The sequence below is a fragment of the Protopterus annectens genome, chromosome 14.part0 (assembly GCF_019279795.1).
Source record: "Protopterus annectens isolate FY-2018-M chromosome 14.part0, PAN1.0, whole genome shotgun sequence".
Taxonomy (NCBI): domain Eukaryota; kingdom Metazoa; phylum Chordata; order Ceratodontiformes; family Protopteridae; genus Protopterus; species Protopterus annectens.
Genome location: NC_056748.1, coordinates 1,079,528,766 through 1,079,546,394, shown reverse-complemented (window position 1 = coordinate 1,079,546,394; position 17,629 = coordinate 1,079,528,766). Strand labels below are relative to the sequence as shown.

General features: G+C 37.6%; 1 protein-coding gene across 1 annotated transcript in view; it reads left to right on the top strand.

Annotated features, from left to right (window-relative positions):
* Positions 1-17,629, top strand: part of CFAP46 (cilia and flagella associated protein 46) — a 3,596,153-nt gene that overhangs the window by 3,424,843 nt on the left and 153,681 nt on the right. Inside the window, exon 60 of the mRNA XM_044056880.1 lies at positions 4,476-4,612. Coding sequence (XP_043912815.1) covers positions 4,476-4,612 — 137 coding nt within the window. The remainder of the gene's footprint in view (positions 1-4,475; positions 4,613-17,629) is intronic.

Here is a 17,629-nt window from a genome sequence, read left to right as displayed (position 1 = left end):
AAACAGAAAAAGCAATTCGAAAGCCATTTCCCAGACAGAAGAAATGATAGGAAATTTATTGAGAAAGGGTGAGTAAAATCTTCTATAGATAGTTAATGAAGGTGAGACAGATAAACAGAGGGATAACAAACCTAAATGAAATGGATGGTGAACAATAGAGATAATCATGAAAAAGCAGGGCTGTTAAATGAAGACTTCTGTTTGGGATTTGTAAATTAATAGAAGGGGCATTCACTCTATCTGGTAGTCAGAGTGCCCAGGAACATGACAGATAATCATGTTGATTAAGCACCAGCTATGGTCATTGTAAGTCATTCTGCTGGCACCATTCTTTGCACAGGTGACTGCTCTATACTGTCCTTGGCACCAAGTCCAAATACATGCCATGGCCAACAGCTTCCTTGTGCCAGCAAGCATAGCACTGAGAACTGTATTTTTCACATTTATTTATTTAATCTTTAGCAAAATAAGATAAATCTAGCCAAATGTTGAGTTGTGGCTTACCCTTCAGGAGTACGTAAATCAGCATTATCAATGACCAGTGTATTTTAAAGTACTTAATACTTATAGTTGATGTCTCATGAGTAACTAATAAGTCAACCCTTAGTATTTTCCACACAGTTTTAGACGCAGCCTAAGTGGAATGTGGAAGCAAATGCAATTAATTATCAAACACTAAGTTTGAGTTGTGTTGAAACTGGTCTGTGTTGTAACAATGACAGTCTTAATATGAAGTTATAAAGCTGTTCAAATTTTTTCTACTAGGTTCATTTGTTAGATTGTGGACATCATTAGACCATGAGATTGGCTCTGAAATTTCTTAATCCTAATCCTGGAGAGACTTGTTACTGTGGTACAGATGCTCTTTTGTTAATGTGTGTGTGTGTGTGTGTCTGTGTCTGTGTGTGTGTGTGTGTGTGTGTGTGTGTGTGTGTGTGTGTGTGTGTGTGTGTGTGTGTGTGTGTGTGTGGTGAGGTGGCTGAATATATGGCTGTGGGTTACTGTGATGTAATGGGCATGTGACATCCCTCCTCTGGGCCAGTAATCAAGGAGTCCCAATCCTCATCATGGACATCAGTGAGGGATGTTCACTTGGAACAAAGATAGATACACACAGTATTTCCAAATGCAGCTCTCTGCACCAACCACAGTTTTCCTTAAGAGCACACAGGGAACACAATCTGCCCTGGGGCTCGGATTCCCTCTCTCTCCAGGCCCCAAATAAGAGTCCAAACTGACACAGCTGTAGAGTTGAGTCCTCAGCCGAGTGTTCCAAGCCATGTCCTCCACCACCCTCTCTGTGAAACCAGTGCTCTGTGTCTCTGCTCAAAGTAGCTGACACATACACACTTTGAGATTTGATTTTCACACACACACACACACACACACACACACACACACACACACACACACCTGGGAAAGGCTGGTACAGATGTACTAGCTATTCCCCCCTGCCCATGCTATAAGGTAAGTACTGCCACCAGAACACTCCAAAGCCAGCGACTCTGAGGCTGTTACAAGGGTACCCAATTAATTAATGCTAATGCAAATGGTAGTGTTTGACAAATGCAGGAAGGCTTTCAGGAGCAGCCACAGTGTCACCAAATAAATATAAGTACTCTCAAATGTTAAAATATTCTCTAAAATACTAGCCACAATGAAATGTTTAAATATATTTAATAATAAATAATAAAAGAATATGAAAATACTAAATATCTCTTTACAATAAACACCAGAGTTTCATTCACAGGAAATATTAAAAGTAACCCAGATGGCTAGATGCACACAGATATAGAAAAAACTGTACTTAACTAATCTCACTATATTTTCCTGATTGAGGTTTGTATAGACAAGTGGCTAAAACTGTCTGCAATAAGGTAGAACACCTTATTATTGATTTCTGGGACTTTCTAGGGAGACTTAAAAAAAGACTTGTGGTCCTAGGGGATTATATTTTTGATGATAGACATTGTAGATTTGTATATGTCATTCCCTAATGAAGAGGGTTTAGAACATTTTTACAACAGTATAACTAAGTACACTACGCTGTCTGGTGATAAGGTGAGTCTTATTATTGAATTAATGTCTTTACTCTTAGATTTTAACTTTATATTTTTTGAAGGGAAATGTTTTAAACAAAACATAGGTGTTGCAGTGGGGGCTTCTTGTACCCCTAGCTATGCACATTTAGTTTTGTTAGACTGGGATTTGGCAGTAAATATTTTAAACACATTAAATTATATGTGCATTTTTGGACGACATTTTTGTTTTATGGAAGGGAACAGAAAAGGGTATAATTGATTTCATTAATTATTTGAACAGTTCATCACCTTTCCTAAAATTTACTCATGATTATAATAAACAAGGCATAAGTTTTCTGGACACATTTATAGAATACACAAGTAAAGGGTTTCAAATACACAGTGTATAGGAAATCATCTTTCAACAATTCTTATTTAGATTTTTTTATCTGCCATCCCTTTAGTCAGAAAAAAGTATATTAAAAGGACAGTGTATAAGGGCAGCCAGAATGACATCTGATTTTAATTACTTTTCTAAGGAATTGATGTTAGCTGGTAATATGTTTTTAGCCTAGGGTTACCCATTAAAGCTAGTTGAATATACACAAGCCTACATGTTGGCTCAATGGGGTATGAAGTATAAACCTTTATTTAGTATAGGAATTTCAAGCGAAGCTGATGAACAACATAACAAAGTTTACGTGAGAGCCCAGATAATTCAGTATGGTCCCCGTGTGAGCAACATTAAAGATATCGTGAGGAAGAACTGGAATATTTTAAAGGGTAAAACAGATATACCAGATAGTTGGACCTGATCCTATTTTTATTTCAAAAACAGGACCTAACTTAAATGATAGATTTGAAAGTGCGCAGACTTATTCACATTACAATACCAAAATGGGGGGAGGGGGGACATTTAAGTGTGGATCCTGTGCTCAATGCCCATTTATTTTAGACACAAAGTACCTAATAATTGACAATGGCTTACATTTGAAAGTATTTTTCATAAGAGGTAACTGTCAGTCTAAGAGTGGTGTACTTTGCTAAATGATCAAGCTGTCCAGCATTTTATGTAGGAAAAATGGAGAGATGCCTCCAAAAGAGAATTTATGAACACGCATATCACATTAGTAGAAAGAATGAGAACAATACATTATATAAACATTCAAGGGTATGCACATACCTCGGAAACTTCGATTTTGGTATAACTGAACAAATTATAGCTAACCCAAGAGGTAGTGATTTGAAATACAAGTTAGAGTAGTATTTTTTATTTTGTTTTTCTGGGCATAGAAGTGTCCCAATTCTAATTACAGCAGTACATGATTTATTATTTTAGTCACTTTAGTATTGCTCCACCATGGTTTAGTTATATTAGATATAAAGAATTAAGATGAATTGGGTGAGTGATCCTTCTTTGTAAGGTTTCAAAAACAGACTACTCTGAGTCTTCTGTCTCATCTGGTGGTAAAACATAATTTCAGTGCTGGATTACAGAATGATGTCACATACATCTGGTCATCTGACTGTGGTTCCCATGCTACCCCCTTTACTAGAAACTGAACCAGAATATACCACATATGTGTTACCATACACGCACACATAGAGCTTTGCTAAGATGTGTTATAGCACCTGGCAGCTATAAAGCCATTTCAAAACTATTACCCTTCCAGGGTAGCAATTAGTTCACCCCTAAGGACAATACAGCAGGATTCTTCGTCCTGGTTTTCACAGACATCTTGTCTTTGGCTGCAATCAGAACTGTAAGATACAATCTTTATGGCCTAAACCAGGTAATTTAATTCCAGACTATTTTTCAAAGTTAGCTGGACTGAGATTAACCACTCTTCCAGTATCCTCTGTTACAATATATTCATTTTCAACAGTTACAATACACTCTGACATATAGGTGTATTTCTTTTCTGTCCAGCAGGATCCACTGTTGGTACATTTTTTAACACAAGCAACTTTACAAATACATTTTCAACACAAGCAGCTGTACAAATCAGTTTGATGTACAAATGACGTATAATTCTTGACAAAGCGCTAGCCTGCTATGCTGGTATATGTTACACATCCACTGCCCCACTTCTCCTGGCATAGCTGGCAATACTGCACATCATCACAGGGCAAGTAGAATTTTATAACCTGATAGTATTTATTTTTCTGTTTGCTTATATGTTTCAATGTACATAACATCTGTCTTTTAAAATAATTTTAATACTTTATACTTTCCAGTAAGGAAGGAAGTCATCAGACACTTCCTAATTTTCAGATTCTTTGCAGGTTAGATTTTTATTTAAAAGTGTTGTGATTATGTTGCTTTTTAAAAAAACGTCCACAATTTCAGATTTTCTGGAGAGACAGATTTTTTTTCTGGCAGTTTATAACATTTGATACTGCTGTGTTTAATAAATACAAACGTTACCTGTGATTTATCTTTTCTTGTTACAGTGACTTATGGTTATCACTGGAGAGACCAATAGAAACAGCAGTGCTTCTCAGTCTAGCTGGAGTTCGTTCTGTTATCCTTAATCAGTGGCCCAGCACCCTTCAGCAGAATGCTGTAAAGTTAGAATTCTTGTGTGAAAGTAAGTATTCTGCCAGTAAAGTGGCAGGTGTAAAATGATAGATACTATAGGTCACATGCATTCCTGTATATTTTTTATTATGTTAAAATAAAGGGCTTAGTTGATTGTTCCATAACATGCATTGAGCTCTTTATTCAAATTAATGAGTGTTAGCTATTTGAAGGCATAAGATCTATGGTGTGAATATGCAGAGATTAACAGAATGCAGGAGAAAGGCATGAAACTATACAACCAAAGAATTGGACATAAAGTCAAGCAGAAAAGTTCAAAATTAATGATCAAAATGTGGTATCTAAAGTTAATATTGGTTCAAAGGGCAACATTTAGTCTGCTCATAAACATTGTGCATGTCTGTGAAATATAGGATATTCTGTCAAGACATCATGTTTTTTGGAACAAGAAGTGCTGGCTTTTGAGTATAAGAATTGAAATGAGCCATCAGTTCTGAATAGTTGAGAAGGAAGTTACATTTATATTGGGATATTTGAAGCTTGGTATAGTAAAAAAATTCATAATGTGAATATTCACTGTAATGATTTGTTTCAAGAGTATGGAGATGTTTTCAGTGGGTCTTGGTTGTTTGTCAGAAGGTCAACATATTCACACAGATCCTGCAGTATTACAAATAGTGCATGCTTCGAGGAAAATTACAGTAACTTTAAAATAATAAGTAAGAAGGAGTTGAATAAAATGAAAAGAATGAATATGATTTAAAATGATAGCCTAAGGAGGATTTCCCAAATAGCTATGAAGATGTAAGCAGGTCTCATGGTGAACTCTTTTTCTGAAATACAACAGTGCTGTTTTAAAAAGAAAACAAATATTAATTTCTGACAGGAGTTTTGATGGTAACAATTCTGCTAAACTGAACAGATTATTTATTTACTTATTTACTGACATTGTTTACCGGAAAAGTCCAACTAGGCACAGGTGCTGTTTTTCAACGGAGGCCCTGGGAGAAAACTCCAAGGTATCATATTTAATGCAGTCAGTATTTACAGTAACACTTTTTATAATGCAGTTTTATGGAATAAATAGCAGAATAGTCAGTATAATAAAATTTGTATTGATGCGGCCATGGTGTTGCAGTGGTTAGCATTGTCGCCTCACAGCAAGAGGTTCTCCGGTTCGATCCTCAGTTGGGGTGCCTTCTGTGCGGAGTCCACATGTCTTCCCTGTGGTCGCGTGGGTTTCCTCTGGGTGCTCCGGTTTCCTCCCACATCCCAAAGACATGCTACAGGTGGATTGGACACTCTAAATTGGCCGTAGGTGTGAGTGCGTGTGTGTGTGTGTGTGTGTGTGTGTGTGTGTGTGTGTGTGTGTGTGTGTGTGTGTGTGTGTGTGTGTGTGTGTGTGTGTGTGCCTTCTGTGGAATGTTGGGCGCCGGGCTGGCAACTCGACACTGTAAAAAAAAAATCCACTGCCAATCATGAGCGGACAGGTGATCCGCTGTGACGACCCCTAACCGGGAAAAGCCGAAAGAAGAAGATTGATACTTACAAGGATTAAATATACATGCCTTATACTGAGACTTTACAGACAGAGTGGTATATAACATAGGTAAGAGTAATTTAAGAAGTTATACATGCCTTATACTGAGACTTTACAGACAGAGTGCGATATAACATAGGTAAGAGTAATTTAAGAAGTTATACATGCCTTATACTGAGACTTTACAGACAGAGTGGTATATAAGATAGGTAAGAGTAATTTAAGAAGTTATACATGCCTTATACTGAGACTTTACAGACAGAGTGGTATCTAAGATAGGTAAGAGTAATTTAAGAAGTTATACATGCCTTATACTGAGACTTTACAGACAGAGTGCTATATAACATAGGTAAGAGTAATTTAAGAAGTTATACATGCCTTATACTGAGACTTTACAGACAGAGTGGTATCTAAGATAGGTAAGAGTAATTTAAGAATTAGTTCAAAATGATGTGAAAATTACTGAACCTACACACATTGCCAACATACTGGCTGACAGGTTCAGTGCATACTTCTCCCAAAGGAGATATCTATTCCAGAGGATTGTAGCCCCCCGAACATCTCCAACGCCCAGGTGAGAACTGCCCTCACTAAGGCAAAAAACGCAGCATCCATGGGACCGGATGGTGTCCCGGCTGTGTGCTTCACAGAACTCAACGAGGAATTAAACCCACAGTTAGGACAGCTGTTTAATCTTAGCCTCACCTCAGGATACGTGCAAGGAGTGGCGCACAGTGACTGTGGTCCCACTTCATAAGGGGGTGCCTCCACAGACCCTGGAAATTACCGCCCCATTAGCTTGACAAGCCTTATCTGCAAAGCCATGGAGAGGATCAGAATGGAACTCATAAATAAAGACATAGGGAACTTGCAGACTTTGGATCCAACCCAGTTTGGCTTTTTCAAAGGCAGATCCTGCCTCTTAAACTTGGTTGACTTTTTCGAGACAGTCACCAAGGCCATTGATGAGGGAAAGGCAGTCCATACAGCCTATCTCGACCTGCCAAAGGCCTTCGACACAATACCCCACTCAGGTATCATCGAAAAACTCATCAGCTTGAATGTAAACCCATACATCATAAGATGGGTTGCAAACTGGCTAAGTGACAGAACCCACAGGGTCAGAGTTGATGGAGCCATGTCAGACTCAAAGCCTGTCACAAGTGGTGTCCCACAGGGCTCAGTCCTGGGTCCACTCTTGTTCGGCATCTACTTTTCTGAAGTACAAGCAAACACAGGAGGGTTATGGCTGACAAAGTTTGCAGATGACTGCAAACTAGGCGCCATAGTCGAAAACACATCTGACACAGATATCCTCCAGAAGGGCCTCACAGAAACGGATAACTGGTGCCAGAGCCATGGCCTGAAGTTAAACGCCAAAAATGCATAGTCATACCCTTGGGAAAAACAAGGTTACCCTAGCTACCATATAGGTGGCAATCCACTGAGCACAGAAAAAGTCATCAGGGATCTGGGGACCCAGGTTGACAGTAGCCTTTCGTTTGACACTCATGTTGCTAAAGTAGTTAGGAAAACCTTCTATATCGCCCACCTGATCATGAAGGGATTCACATCTAGATCAAGGGAGGTCATCGTCCCCCTGTACTCATCACTCATTAGACCTATGATTGAGTACAATGCCCGTTCGGAATGTATCTGACCAGACACCTGCTGCAGCTTGAAAGGCCCCAAAAGTTCCTCACCAAAAGGATAAAGGGTCTGAAAAAGGTCTTATGCTGCCCGACTGAAAGAACTCCAGCTCTATTCAGTCTCATACCGCTTGCTCAGAGGTGACCTGTGCCTGACATATAAGGCCATGTCAAACCCAGATTTGATGAATATGCTTCACCTCAAAAAATCTAGATCCCTCAGAACCACAAGGGTGGGAGACTTAAACCTTGACACGGTTATAAATAGAACGTGCTGGAGGGACAGATTCATCACCAAGAGACTCCCTATGCTGTGGAACAAAATCCCGGTACATGTGAGGCAGAGCACCTCTCTAGCCTTGTTCAAGAGGAATCTTGACCAATGGATGGGAGATTGCAGATATACCCCAGGGATTACTTCCGTGTCACTGCTTGACAGAGGCACAGCAAAATGATAGGCATAGTTTTTATTCAAACTAAAGGGGTGGCGAAAGCCACATAACTATGGGCTAGGCTTATAAATGCCCTTGGGCAGATAGCCTAGTATGAACCTATGAACCTATAAGAAGTTATACATGCCTTATACTGAGACTTTACAGACAGAGTGGTATCTAAGATAGGTAAGAGTAATTGAAGAAGTTATACATGCCTTATACTGAGACTTTACAGACAGAGTGGTATATAAGATAGGTAAGAGTAATTTAAGAAGTTATACATGCCTTATACTGTGACTTTACAGACAGAGTGGTATCTAAGATAGGTAAGAGTAATTGAAGAAGTTATACATGCCTTATACTGAGACTTTACAGACAGAGGGGTATCTAAGATAGGTAAGAGTAATTTAAGAAGTTATACATGCCTTATACTGAGACTTTACAGACAGAGGGGTATCTAAGATAGGTAAGAGTAATTTAAGAAGTTATACATGCCTTATACTGAGACTTTACAGACAGAGTGGTATCTAAGGTAGGTAAGAGTAATTTAAGAAGTTATACATGCCTTATACTGAGACTTTACAGACAGAGGGGTATCTAAGATAGGTGAGAGTAATTTAAGAAGTTATACATGCCTTATACTGAGACTTTACAGACAGAGGGGTATCTAAGATAGGTAAGAGTAATTTAAGAAGTTATACATGCCTTATACTGAGACTTTACAGATAGAGGGATATCTAAGATAGGTAAGAGTAATTTAAGAAGTTATACATGCCTTATACTGAGACTTTATAGGCAGAGGGGTATCTAAGATAGGTAAGAGTAATTTAAGAAGTTATACATGCCTTATACTGAGACTTTACAGACAGAGTGGTATGTAACATAGGTAAGAGTAATTTAAGAAGTTATAAATGCCTTATACTGAGACTTTACAGACAGAGTGGTATGTAACATAGGTAAGAGTAATTTAAGAAGTTATAAATGCCTTATACTGAGACTTTACAGAGTGGTATATAACATAGGTAAGAGTAATTTAAGATGTTATACATGCCTTATACTGAGACTTTACAGACAGAGTGGTATATAACATAGGTAAGAGTAATTTAAGAAGTTATACATGCCTTATACTGAGACTTTGCAGACAGAGGGGTATGTAAGATAGGTAAGAGTAATTTAAGAAGTTATACATGCCTTATACTGAGACTTTACAGACAGAGGGGTATATAAGATAGGTAAGAGTAATTTAAGAAGTTATACATGCCTTATACTGAGACTTTACAGACAGAGGGGTATCTAAGATAGGTAAGAGTAATTTAAGAAGTTATACATGCCTTATACTGAGACTTTACAGACAGAGGGGTATCTAAGATAGGTAAGAGTAATTTAAGAAGTTATACATGCCTTATACTGAGACTTTACAGACAGAGGGGTATCTAATGTAGGTAAGAGTAATTTAAGAAGTTATACATGCCTTATACTGAGACTTTACAGACAGAGTGGTATATAACATAGGTAAGAGTAATTTAAGAAGTTATACATGCCTTATACTGAGACTTTACAGACAGAGTGGTATATAACATAGGTAAGAGTAATTTAAGAAGTTATACATGCCTTATACTGAGACTTTACAGACAGAGTGGTATCTAAGGTAGGTAAGAGTAATTTAAGAAGTTATACATGCCTTATACTGAGACTTTACAGACAGAGTGATATCTAAGATAGGTAAGAGTAATTTTAGAAGTTATACATGCCTTATACTGAGACTTTACAGACAGAGTTGTATCTAAGATAGGTAAGAGTAATTTAAGAAGTTATACATGCCTTATACTGAGACTTTACAGACAGAGTGGTATCTAAGATAGGTAAGAGTAATTTAAGAAGTTATACATGCCTTATACTGAGACTTTACAGACAGAGTGGTATCTAAGATAGGTAAGAGTAATTTAAGAAGTTATACATGCCTTATACTGAGACTTTACAGACAGAGTGGTATATAACATAGGTAAGAGTAATTTAAGAAGTTATACATGCCTTATACTGAGACTTTACAGACAGAGTGGTATGTAACATAGGTAAGAGTAATTTAAGAAGTTATACATGCCTTATACTGAGTCTTTACAGACAGAGTGGTATCTAAGATAGGTAAGAGTAATTTAAGAAGTTATACATGCCTTATACTGAGACTTTACAGACAGAGTGGTATGTAACATAGGTAAGAGTAATTTAAGAAGTTATACATGCCTTATACTGAGTCTTTACAGACAGAGTGGTATCTAAGATAGGTAAGAGTAATTTAAGAAGTTATACATGCCTTATACTGAGACTTTACAGACAGAGGGGTATCTAAGATAGGTAAGAGTAATTTAAGAAGTTATACATGCCTTATACTGAGACTTTACATTCAGAGTGGTATCTAAGATAGGTAAGAGTAATTTAAGAAGTTATACATGCCTTATACTGAGACTTTACAGACAGAGGGGTATCTAAGATAGGTAAGAGTAATTTAAGAAGTTATACATGCCTTATACTGAGACTTTACAGACAGAGGGGTATCTAAGATAGGTAAGAGTAATTTAAGACGTTATACATGCCTTATACTGAGACTTTACAGACAGAGTGGTATCTAAGATAGGTAAGAGTAATTTAAGAAGTTATACATGCCTTATACTGAGACTTTACAGACAGAGTGGTATCTAAGATAGGTAAGAGTAATTTAAGACGTTATACATGCCTTATACTGAGACTTTACAGACAGAGTGGTATATAACATAAGTAAGAGTAATTTAAGAAGTTATACATGCCTTATACTGAGACTTTACAGACAGAGTGGTATATAACATAGGTAAGAGTAATTTAAGAAGTTATACATGCCTTATACTGAGACTTTACAGACAGAGGGGTATATAAGATAGGTAAGAGTAATTTAAGAAGTTATACATGCCTTATACTGAGACTTTACAGACAGAGGGGTATATAACATAGGTAAGAGTAATTTAAGAAGTTATACATGCCTTATTCTGAGACTTTACAGACAGAGTGGTATGTAACATAGGTAAGAGTAATTTAAGAAGTTATACATGCCTTATACTGAGACTTTACAGACAGAGTGGTATATAACATAGGTAAGAGTAATTTAAGAAGTTATACATGCCTTATACTGAGACTTTACAGACAGAGTGGTATATAACATAGGTAAGAGTAATTTAAGAAGTTATACATGCCTTATACTGAGACTTTACAGACAGAGTGGTATCTAAGGTAGGTAAGAGTAATTTAAGAAGTTATACATGCCTTATACTGAGACTTTACAGACAGAGTGGTATCTAAGATAGGTAAGAGTAATTTAAGAAGTTATACATGCCTTATACTGAGACTTTACAGACAGAGTGGTATATAAGATAGGTAAGAGTAATTTAAGAAGTTATACATGCCTTATACTGAGACTTTACAGACAGAGTGGTATATAAGATAGGTAAGAGTAATTTAAGAAGTTATACATGCCTTATACTGAGACTTTACAGACAGAGTGGTATATAAGATAGGTAAGAGTAATTTAAGAAGTTATACATGCCTTATACTGAGACTTTACAGACAGAGTGGTATCTAAGATAGGTAAGAGTAATTTAAGAAGTTATACATGCCTTATACTGAGACTTTACAGACAGAGTGGTATATAAGATAGGTAAGAGTAATTTAAGAAGTTATACATGCCTTATACTGAGACTTTACAGACAGAGTGGTATCTAAGATAGGTAAGAGTAATTTTAGAAGTTATACATGCCTTATACTGAGACTTTACAGACAGAGTGGTATCTAAGATAGGTAAGAGTAATTTAAGAAGTTATACATGCCTTATACTGAGACTTTACAGACAGAGTGGTATCTAAGATAGGTAAGAGTAATTTAAGAAGTTATACATGCCTTATACTGAGACTTTACAGACAGAGTGGTATCTAAGATAGGTAAGAGTAATTTAAGAAGTTATACATGCCTTATACTGAGACTTTACAGACAGAGTGGTATCTAAGATAGGTAAGAGTAATTTAAGAAGTTATACATGCCTTATACTGAGACTTTACAGACAGAGGGGTATCTAAGATAGGTAAGAGTAATTTAAGAAGTTATACATGCCTTATACTGAGACTTTACAGACAGAGGGGTATCTAAGATAGGTAAGAGTAATTTAAGAAGTTATACATGCCTTATACTGAGACTTTACAGACAGAGGGTATCTAAGATAGGTAAGAGTAATTTAAGACGTTATACATGCCTTATACTGAGACTTTACAGACAGAGTGGTATATAAGATAGGTAAGAGTAATTTAAGAAGTTATACATGCCTTATACTGAGACTTTACAGACAGAGGGGTATATAAGATAGGTAAGAGTAATTTAAGAAGTTATACATGCCTTATACTGAGACTTTACAGACAGAGGGGTATCTAAGATAGGTAAGAGTAATTTAAGACGTTATACATGCCTTATACTGAGACTTTACAGACAGAGTGGTATATAAGATAGGTAAGAGTAATTTAAGAAGTTATACATGCCTTATACTGAGACTTTACAGACAGAGGGGTATATAAGATAGGTAAGAGTAATTTAAGAAGTTATACATGCCTTATACTGAGACTTTACAGACAGAGGGGTATATAACATAGGTAAGAGTAATTTAAGAAGTTATACATGCCTTATTCTGAGACTTTACAGACAGAGTGGTATGTAACATAGGTAAGAGTAATTTAAGAAGTTATACATGCCTTATACTGAGACTTTACGGACAGAGTGGTATATAACATAGGTAAGAGTAATTTAAGAAGTTATACATGCCTTATACTGAGACTTTACAGACAGAGGGGTATCTAAGATAGGTAAGAGTAATTTAAGAAGTACACTAGAGTGGGGTATAAGAAAAGATAAGCAAGTTTGAGTGTTAACAGCGAAGTAGTGATGGAATAGTAATTTGGTTGTGCTAATACATAGTACATTAAAGTGAGGCATTAGAAGGGGATGCAAAGGATAAGTTATTTAGTGCTTCAATGGTAGTTATAAGAACGGTGTTGAATGGTGTTAGAGAGCTATGTCTCAGATGAGAAACAGGGACAAAACCAGGAGGTAGAGACAAAATATTTTTGGAATGGTTTGAAGAGATGAGAATGTGTGATAGACCTGACTGATAGTAATTTTATTCCAAGTTCTAGCTTCACTATTGGACTAGAGACTACAGCAGCCCTTGTGGTTTGTAGATGGTAAGCACTTGTTTATTATTTTACCAAAGTGGATGACTTGGAAGATGGTACTGGAGCAGGGGTCATTGTTGGGCAGGAGGATGGGGTTGTTATTTATTTTTTTATTTTACATTTGTTGACCGGGCTAGCCTATGTATATGTCCATTTTCAGTAGAGGCCCGGGGAGAAAAGCTCCACATAAAATAAACAGCACATTAAAATTTCAGTTTCAAAACATTAAACTTCAATTAAAGATACTAGTCATACAAAACATGTGCTACAAGGTAAATAAGCATATGTGATATAAGAAAGTAGAACAAAATAAGACACTTCTTTTTTTTTTCCAATCACTGTGGGAAGGAAGTATTCAGAAGGATGAGGGAGATTCCAGAACAAAGTTTTAAGTAGGGAGCAGCAGGAGAGACTAGTTTAAAGAGAACAGAGTTGGGAGAAAGTTAGTTGAGGGGTAGTAACTCAGAGTGACGGGAGAAGTTCATTATGTCTATCTTTGGTGGAATAAGTCCAATATAGAGGTAGTTGACTTTAAAGTGAAAACTGAGTAGAGGTGGAATAGCAAAGGAAGAAATAGATGATGATGATAACAGGATGAGAAAATCTTAGTCTGGGTTAGTACAGGGACATAGCCAGTGGCTAGTAAGATATAATTTAAGTTTATTTTTGAAAAGTGTAGTAGAGGAGAGAGAGGTAAGTTCAGAAGGAAGTAGGTTCCAGCTTTTACCCACTGCATTAGAGAAGAGGGAATCACCTGCTTTATTGTAGGGTTATGTATAGATACCAGTAGTTTGTTGGCTGAGCATAGATTTGTAAGATTGTTATATGGGCTGATAAGATTTGTGAGAATTGGTGTTTTACCTGGATAATAAAGGGTTTTATGGCTAATAATTAGTTGTTGAAATAAAATCTGATTGTGCAGTTTAAGCCAACCCAGTTGATTCAGATTTTGGCAGTGGTGAGTTTTAAAGGGGGAGTCGGTAGCAAATCTGGCTATACTACTGTAGGAGATTGCAAGCTTGTTGAGGTTAGTTTTAGATAGATTAGTGTATATAGGAGAGGCATAAAAGATAGTAGAGATAAGGTGGGTGTGGGCGATAGTAGTTCTGGCTGTGGGAGTAAGGAAGGGTTTAATTTTGTAGAGGGAGCCTAGTTTACGGTTAACTGATTTTATTGTGGAGTTGATATGAGTATCATAGTTAAGGCTGTGGTCAATAGTAACTCCTAAGAGTTTGGTAGAAGTGTCAAGAGATATGACTGTGCCATTTTTGGATTTGATATAGAAGTGAAATAGGGTGGATTTTTGTGTAGGAGTAAATATTAGTAGTTTAGACTTTTTTGGGTTGAGGAGGAGACCGTGTTGTAAAAAAACATTCTTCTACAAGCTCAAAGACATTTTGGGTAAGGGACTGCAGTTCAGAAGGCCCTGTAGCTGAGGATATTAATGTGGAGTCATCAGCGTATTGTATAGTTACAGCTTGAGGGATACTAATAGATTGTTTATAAAGATGGAAAATAGAAGAGGGCCAAAAATAGATCCTTGGGGTACACCAAGGGTGACAGGAAGAGGGGCAGATAGTGTTTTCCCAAAGCACTGCTTGTTGCCTGTTATCTAAGTAGGACCTGAACCACTGTAGTGCTTTGAGTATCCAATGAGAGGGGTTTGAGAAGATTCAAGAGTAGTTGATGGTTAACCATTTCGAATGCTTTTGAAAGATCAATAAAGATAGCAGAGGACAGGGTGTAGTTGTTACAGTTTTTGTTAATGTGGTCAGAAAATGATAGGAGGGCAGTAGTGGTGCTATGGAAGGGTCGAAAGCCATGCTGAGAGCTGGCTAATAGGCCATTTAGGAGAAGGTGGTCTAGTAATTGACGGTGGATGCATTTTTCCATTATTTTAGCTATGGGCGAGAGTAGGGCAATAGGATGAAAGTTGGAAAGTTCTGTTGAGTTGCCACCCTTGTGTAGGGGGATAATGTGTGAGACTTTCCAGATAGATGGGATGGTACCTTCTTTAATGGTTCTGTTTATTAGGATAGAGATAGGATAAGCAACAGCTGAAGGGGTAGAGGGTTTGAGTTTCTGAAGGAGGGTACAGATGAGGGATGTAGGTATGGATTGGAGTTGGAAAGTGGGTGGAGAGGTATAGGAGGATGGGGTGAAATAGAGGATACAGGAGGTAGTGAGTTAGCAAGTGACTGGATAGCTTCAGTAGAGAAGTTATTAAAGGAGTCAGCAATATGTTTGGGAGTGTCTTGGGTAATTCCAGATGGGGTAGGTATCTTAGAGTAGCCTGGATGAAGGAGTCTATTGATTCCTGACCAAAATTTCTGAGGATTTTGTTGGGTGGCTTGTTGAAGTTGAAAGAAGTTTTTTTTGTCCAGTAGTATAGAAGTTTTAGTACAGTATTTGAGCTGTTTAAATTTTAAGTGCTCAGATGGGTCTTTGGAAGAGCGCCATTTGGCCCAAAGTTTGTTTCTTAGCAGAATTTTTTTAGTTTCCTTTGTAAGCCATGGTGCAGTTTTGGTGCTATTCCTAAAGGTACAACAAGGGGCATGGTAGTCTAGGATTTCAAGGAACTTAGAATTGAAGTATGCCACTGCTTCCTCTAGTTGGAGGTGTTTTAAGGGTGACCAGTTGCAAACTCTCAGTTCATTTTGGAAGTGTTCAGGGTTGAAATGTTTATTGGAGTGAGTAGTTATGAAGGTTATAGGGCTTGGTGTGTAGGTCTTTTGTTTGGGAGGTCTCTATTGCTTGATTAGGTTACTGGTAAGGACCTCTGCATATGTAGGAGTATGTATTGTTGGGTTGGTATGTGATGAAGGTGGTGATGGTGCTGTGTGAGTAATGACATCCTGCTCAATGTCAGATGAACTGATTTGTGGGTGAGAGGGCCTGGATTCAAGTTTCTTACTATAGATGCATCTCTCACATGTTGAACGTGATTAAACTAAAAGGAGTGAGTTGTCATTGTACACAAGGCAATTACTGCATTGCCTCATGATACCCATATCTTCCAAGAAGGTGGGAGAAAATGTTGGAGTTTGTCTGTCCATAATGCTAGGTAAGTTTGGTCTATGCAGAACCGGGTAGTAAGTTGAAGAAAGGGATAAAAAGCACAGATGGACAGGTGGAGAGGTGTAGGTAAAGTGGGACTCATGATGTAATTAAAGTAAGACTAAAATGCTTTGCTACCTGCTCAGAACACTAACAGGAAATGCCTATGAAGTGCTATGCTACCTGTTCTGGCTCATACAGAACGCCAATGGAGGAAAGAGCTGTGCGTTAAGGGGAAATTTGATAAATGGAAAGTTTGTGTCTATAACTGCTAATGGTAATCACCTCTGCATGGTAGTGCACAATGCTGCATTATGTTCAAATGGGCGCAAACGCAGGGCTTAAATACCAGCAGGAAAAACCCTTTAAAACTCAAATTATCCAATAAGGGTGCACACTCTGAGCCCTGGTCCCATCACCTGCTAGCTGATGAGCTCCGGACAGCACTCTTCTCTCACAAGGGTGCAGAAGGGGCCCCTCTAATAAAAGATGACTTGGATTTTGTACTCAGAATAAATCAAACAGTCCCAGATGCAGCAAGCCTGGATCGGGACTATACTACAGCTAGTTATTACACTTTGTAGGTGGGAAAATGCAGCAGAACATTAGAAATACTTTAAAACAGTGAGTAAGCAGCAAATAATTTATCAGACACAGCAATAGGAACAGTGCAGATAATTCCCAAAATAAACAGCAAGTAGCAATTTATCAGACACAGCAGCAGGAGTAGTGCAGATAATTCACAAAAATGTGACATAGAATGCAGACATAGTATCAGGCAACTTATGGTTTGTTGGAAGCTCAGAGGCCACTAATCATTTGGAATATTAATGTAGAGCTGTGGCTGGTCACCAGCCTTTGTGTAGCAGGGTTTAATCAAGCACAAATCTGCCCTTCTCCAGGGCTTGTTTCAGAGTATTGACAGAAAGGACGGGGGAAAAAGTGGAGGGACATTTAACAAACTGATATCTATTGGTTAAGTAGTTGTTAAACCATAGTAGTGTGGGTTGTGATAGTTTGAAAATCTTTAGTAAGGGCCTTAATGCTTTCTATAAAATGTGTGTTAAATGGAGCAGCTATTTCAAAGTGAGTGTTATTTGGGGCAGGATTAGGAGTGGTGGAAGTTCCAGGGTGTAGTATAATAAT